At 51.6% G+C, this 6,043-nt stretch overlaps 1 protein-coding gene across 1 annotated transcript in view; it reads right to left on the bottom strand.

The window, feature by feature from the left end:
- Positions 1-1,991: 1,991 nt before the first annotated feature.
- Positions 1,992-6,043, bottom strand: part of LOC107106364 (secreted frizzled-related protein 2-like) — an 11,163-nt gene continuing 7,111 nt past the window's right edge. Inside the window, exons 4-5 of the mRNA XM_015406499.1 lie at positions 4,359-4,436; positions 1,992-2,296 (exon numbers count right to left, since the gene is read on the bottom strand). Coding sequence (XP_015261985.1) covers positions 1,992-2,296; positions 4,359-4,436 — 383 coding nt within the window. The remainder of the gene's footprint in view (positions 2,297-4,358; positions 4,437-6,043) is intronic.

Below are 6,043 nucleotides of genomic sequence, written 5' to 3'. Positions count from 1 at the left end.
GGGCCTCCTCCCCCCCCCCCCCCCCCCCCCGGTCTTTCTGCATTCTGGCACAGCAAGGTTCCCCCGCATGGCCGCCAGCTCTGAAATTAAATGAGCACTCTGAAAAAAATGTATTTTAATTAGACATAATTAACAACAAAATAGCACTAGAATGCAAATCTCACATTGTGCAATATAAGATTCCGGCGGCGAATCCCACCCCATCAGTGGTAACATTTGACAGGCTTTTCAGAGGGTTAAAGGCAAAGTGAAAGAGGGAACACCAGGTGCTCTCAGCCCATTTGTGACTGTGGTCAAACAGGTGATTCAGGGTTTTGTACAGTTCCATGAACATGCAGGACCTATTTGATGTGAGAACCAAAGATACCATGCGAAGGAAAGCCTCTTCTCAAACCACTTCTGGCTCTGGGGAAGGATGTTTATGCCAACAAGATCTCTACTTTCTCTACCTGAATACCATGCGAAGGAAAGCCTCTTCTCAAACTTCTGGCTCTTGTGAAGGCTACTTATGTCAACAAGATCTCTACTTCCCCTACCTGAGATTAATACCTTAAACACACTGCAAATTTTGCAAATGTTTAAAACGTCCAGCAGACAGAAGAAGGGATGCGAGGGCTTTGACGATCAGAGGACCGGTGTGTGTTCTCTCTCTTCCCAATATGAGGTTAATCCCGCAAGAATGGAGCCTGCGCCTACACCCAACAGAACGGGGCATCCCCAGGGCCGAAGAATGAAAAACACAAATAATCAAGAAACTCCCAGAGTACGGGGCCGGGTGCAGTTTGGTGCCCCTAAGGGCCGTCCCGCTCTAGGCGATCGCCTAGTTCGCCTAGTGAGTGAGCCGGCCCTGGGCAAGGCAAGGTGGTGCAGTGGTTACAGCAGGGTGCTGGAGTGGCAGGAGTGCTGGACTACAATCCAAGAGACCCAGTTTTCAACACCTATGCCATGAAGCTCACTGGGTGACCTTGGGTCACCCCGATGGGTCACTGTAACAGGCCGGCAGCTACAGCGGGGCATTCCGGGGCTCTGCCCGCTCACACGTCAGACGTGCCCCGCAACAGCTGCTGCGGCCCATCTCCCCTCCCCCGACATTAAAAGAGCCCTCCAGCTGATCGGCGGGAGCAGGTGGCCCACCAATCAGCTGGAAGGCCCTTTAAATCTTGCAGGGAGAGGGGGGGAGGGGCAGCTGCACGCCTTCCCTGAATTCCAAGTGGCGCCTGAACTCGCCGCTTGGAGTTCAGGGAAAGCATGGCCCCCCCCCCCCCCCCACAACATTTTATCTTCCACCAACCCAAAATTTCTGGCTACGGGTCTGCCTTGTAAGGCTGCAACGGGGAAGGGAGAACTGTACACCTCCCCCCCCCCAAGCTCATTGGATAGAAACGTCCCAGGGTCGCTGTTGGGGGCATAATGTGCACCTTCCCTCTCAATGCTGAGACGCAACCAGTGTTCCCTCTAAGCTGAGTGAGTGTGAGCTAGCCTCCAAGAGCTGACAAGATCAGGCTAGCCTGGGCCATCCAGGTTAGGGCAAAAAGTTGTACAGAGGTGGGTTCGCCATGGCCCGCCGCTGCGTAGCGACCATGGACGTCCTTGGTGACCTCCCATCCGAGAACTATCCAGGGTTGAGTCTGCTTAGCTACTGAGATCGGATGAGATCGGGCCAGCCGGGTTGAGGCAGATGTTGGGGAGTCGAAGGAGGCCCGTAGCTGCAGTGGGGCACGTTGGGGCTAGGCCCCCTGACTTACTGGCAAGGCCCCCCTGACTTCCAATCCAGCCCAGGGCCCCCAAGCAGCAGCCGGTGCAGGGAAGGAGCCAGGTGTTCCTTTAATTCGATGAGCCAGTGCCCCCTAAGAAATTTAAATGCCCCCCGACTTTTTTAAAAAAACCCTGGCTACAGGCCTGAGTCGGAGCCAGGAGGGAAGTAATTTCTTGGCTTTTCACAGGAAAATCAGTGGCGGGTGTGGCGGGTGTGGCGGGAAGGGAGGTGGCCCCTAGCACCGCAGCTTCCGCACGGCCCGGGAGAACTTCTTCATCTCCTTCTCTCCGTGCCGCCACTTCCTGACCCACGAGATGACTAGCCGACCGGCGCCCCGGCGCCCCATGGCAAGGACCACGGCCCCCGGCCCCGCCAGCTCCTGGCAAGCACAGGCCTCTCCGCCGGCCAGCCACAGGACCGGCTTCTTCAGCTCCTCCTCGGACCAGCCATCCTTTCTGTACAGAGTCCGGCCCCGGCTTTCCGCCACCACCTTCAGGTCGCCTTCCACGGCGGACACGGATCGGATGCTCATCTTCAGCGCTGGGGGGGGAGAAGGGTGGACTGTCAGCAGTTGCTAGGGCTGCCGACCTCCAAGGTGGTAAGATGAGACAAAACACAGCCATGAAATATATAACGAAAACTATTACTCGGCAATTCATGCTTTTTCAAAGTTTGGGAGATATTCCTCGTTTACATTTTCAGTCAAATTCCTTATGAGAATAGTGCAACCGTTTGATTCCCCCCCCCCACGTATGTGGCTTTAAAGAAAATTTCAGAAGTATAAACAAGTAATAGCTTTTCTTATATATTTCACAGTTGTATTTTGTCTTGTCCTAACAGCTCTTCCCGTGAACTCCTTTCGTTGCTAACCTCCAGGTGGTTGTATCAGTATATAAACACTCCTTTAATAATTTACAAATACAAGCAGGGCTGGCTCACCCACTAGGCGAACTAAACATTCGCCTACAGCGTGGGCCGGACCTTAGGGTGCCAAACTGGATCCGGCTCCCCAGTTTTCCAAATCCCAGTTTTCCAAATCCAGTCGTCCCACTGACATGTTTTCTTTCTGCTATTATTGTAGAAGCCTGTTTGGCAGAAAGAAAATATGTCAGTGGGGTGATTGTTGACTTGGAAAACTGGTTTAAGGAGATTGGTTAAGTTTGCATTTCATTCCACAGCCAAGAATACCAGCGATCTGAAGAAGCGAAAAGTGAATGCGACAGTGAAGCCAGCCGTGCATAGTTGCTACCAAGGCTCTTTTTGTAGAAAAAGCCCAGCAGGAACTCATTAGCATAGCAGGCCATACCCAACAGCAGGAACTCATTAGCATATTGGGCCACACCTCTGACAGCACAGCTCATTAGCATATTAGGCCACACCCCCGTGTTACCAGAAGTGTGGTCATCCAGCCACACCCACCTCTTGCTTCTTATTCTGTTTACCTTGTCTGTGGTCAAAACCCAGGGCCTTTTTTTTGGAGCAGGAACTCCTTTGCATGTTAGGCCACACACCCCTAATGTAGCCAATCCTAATGAGTTCCTGCTGCTGGGATCATGCCCCAAACCCCGCCCTCCCCAGTCTCCACCCCCAAAATCTTCAGGTATTTCCCAACCCACAGCAGACAAACTTAGCAGTGGCCCGGGGCTCACTCCAGTTCTACCTCTACCTTCTGGGTTGCCAGCCTCCAGGTGGGACCTGGAGAGCTCCCAGAATTATAACTGACTTCCAGTCCCCCTGGAGAACATGGCTGAGATGGAGGATGGATTCTATGACAGTGAGGAATTTCACATTACCCCTTTTGAAGCCGTTTTGAAGCCATTTTTGATCCGTCGTGGAGTAAACCGGTATAGCGCTGCCATTTCACACATGGCTTTCCCCTTCCGGTAAAGAGCTGGATCTGAAGCGGTTTGCCATTTCAGACTGCACCGCTTTTTCCCACTTTCCCCCCACCGTTTTTCGCCCGCACGGGTGATCTCTGTTTTTTTTAAAATTAACGTTCGCTTTAGAGCGCTATAGCGCTATAACACAACACTCCTGGCATTCCAATGGGGTTGATATAATGCTGTTGCGTTATACCGTTATGATGCTATAGCGCTCTAACGCGAACATTTCAAAAAATAAAAAAGCCGGAGATTGCTCGCACGGGCGAAAAATGGCGGGGAAAAGCGCATCGGAACCGGAAGAGGAAACTGAAGAGTACTTGGAAGCGGTTGACAGGTAAAACGCTTCAGCCCCGTTTCCTAAACGGGACAGAAGCGTTTGTGTGTGAAATTACAAATATATTCCAGTAGGGAACCGGTTCTAAAACGGTTCCGTTTGAAATGACAGACCAGAAACCGTTTGGGAACCGTTCCTCTTCCGGATTATATCGTCTGTCTGAAATTCCTCATTATATCCCTGTTGAGGTCGCTTCCCTTCCCCAGATTCCACTCCCTCCACATCTCCAGGAATTTCTTTGTCCAGAATTGGCAACCAGACCCTCCCCCATAGTTGCCGGTGTCGCTTCTCTGCTCCTCGAGCCGGCCACTGTCTAGCGGCCCCGATCCTGGCCCCAACCTCCCCCCACCCCCGGCCAACCGCCGTTACGACAGAGGAAGCTCACCGAAATCCTGGCTGCAGAAGATTTCCAAGAACTCCTGTTCATTGTGCCCCTTGTCGAGACAGGCTGGAAAGACAGCATCTGTGGGGGGGGGGCATGAAGATACGGTGTGGTGAGCATTGGGGAGGGGGCCGAAGTGGTACGCTTGCCAACCTCCATGTGGGTGAACCAAAGAAGGGATTACAGAAACACTGTGACAAAAACGACAATAACATGTAATATTTCCTATGAACATCAATTTGTATACTGATTAAAACTTTTACAATATTGCTCAGGACAGGGGTCATTTCGTAGAAAAAGAGCTGCAGGAGCTCATTAGCATATCTCATTTGCATATGCCACACCCCCTGACATAACCAGAAGTGTGTCAGAAGGCAACACCCACCGCTCAGGCTCCACTGGACTCTTTTGGATTGCTAGCTATGGGGGGTGGGGGACGTGCAGCTCTGTCCTCGCAGAGGAGGGAGAGCTTGTACCTGAATAAAACTTGGTCTTAAAGGTGCCATTGGACTGTTTTGGACTGGGGGGGCGGGGGTGGGGGGCTCTGCAGCTTACCTGGCTGCTTCTTGCTCTGACTGAGGGCTGCTGGGAGCAGGGGGTAAGGCTTGTTGCATGTGCCCGCCCCCTGGGCTCTTTACTGCCGGAGCTTCGCTCTTGTGTGCTCCTGCAGGAAATGACCCGGCTCAGGAAATTCTAACATTCTCAAGGAAAAGTCCAACATCCTCAATGAGCACCCGGTTATACACTCATTTCACCCATCATCCTCAGGAGTAGCCCTATTGTTTTGGAAGGTGTCAGCCTCTTGATACGGCTTAACTTCTTCTTTTTTTGCTTCCTTCAAATAGTTCCAGCTTAACTTCTTAAGTTTTAATTGACATACAAATTGATGTTCATAGGAATTATTAAATGTTATTGTCATTTTTTATCACCAGGGGTCATTTCCTGCGGGAGAGCACAGGAGCGGAGCCTTGATTGCGCAACGTAACAAAGCCTGAATATCTGAAGCTACTCGAGAAGATACTGGTATCTGAAAAAGCGTGCACGCACACAAAGGCTTCTACTCCTCAAAATGAAACTCTGTTGGGTCTTCAAGGTGCCCCATGACTCAAACTTTGTTCTCTTGCTTCAGACCAACGTGGCGACCCACCCGAATCTTTATTGCAACAAGCAACTTTGCCCTTCGGCAAGCGGCAGCACCCGCGCTATCTGTGTAAATGGGTTTTAATCATCAAGGGCCTTTCTGGAGGAGATGTAGCTGGGCTGAGACAGTCCAGGGCGCTGAGAAGCTCCCCCATTGAGAAGGCCTGACGCCAACGCCTCGGTGTGAACGACAAAATCAGTGGCAGGGGGGGAGCTTTCATGAGTCATAGAATCATAGGATGTTAAGAGTCGGAAGGGACCTTGCAGGTCATCTAGTCCAGCCCCCTGCACTCTGCAGGAGCAGAGCCGAAAGAGAGGCCTACATACCTGCAACCTATGTTCCCATTAAGCTGTGGAGTCTTGTGAGCAAAAATCCTACTTTGTGAGCTACTCCTAAATCAATCCCAATTCAGTTATTGGGGCTTACCAGGGGTCATTTTGTAGAAAAAGAGGTGCAGGAGCTCATTAGCATAACTCATTAGCATGACTTATTTGCATATGCCACACCCCCTGACATCACCGGAAGTGTGTCAGAAGGCAACACCCAC

Source organism: Gekko japonicus, unplaced genomic scaffold (assembly GCF_001447785.1).
Source record: "Gekko japonicus isolate JY-2015 unplaced genomic scaffold, Gekko_japonicus_V1.1 scaffold5064, whole genome shotgun sequence".
Lineage (NCBI taxonomy): Eukaryota > Metazoa > Chordata > Lepidosauria > Squamata > Gekkonidae > Gekko > Gekko japonicus.
This window is presented reverse-complemented; position numbering and strand designations above follow the sequence as displayed.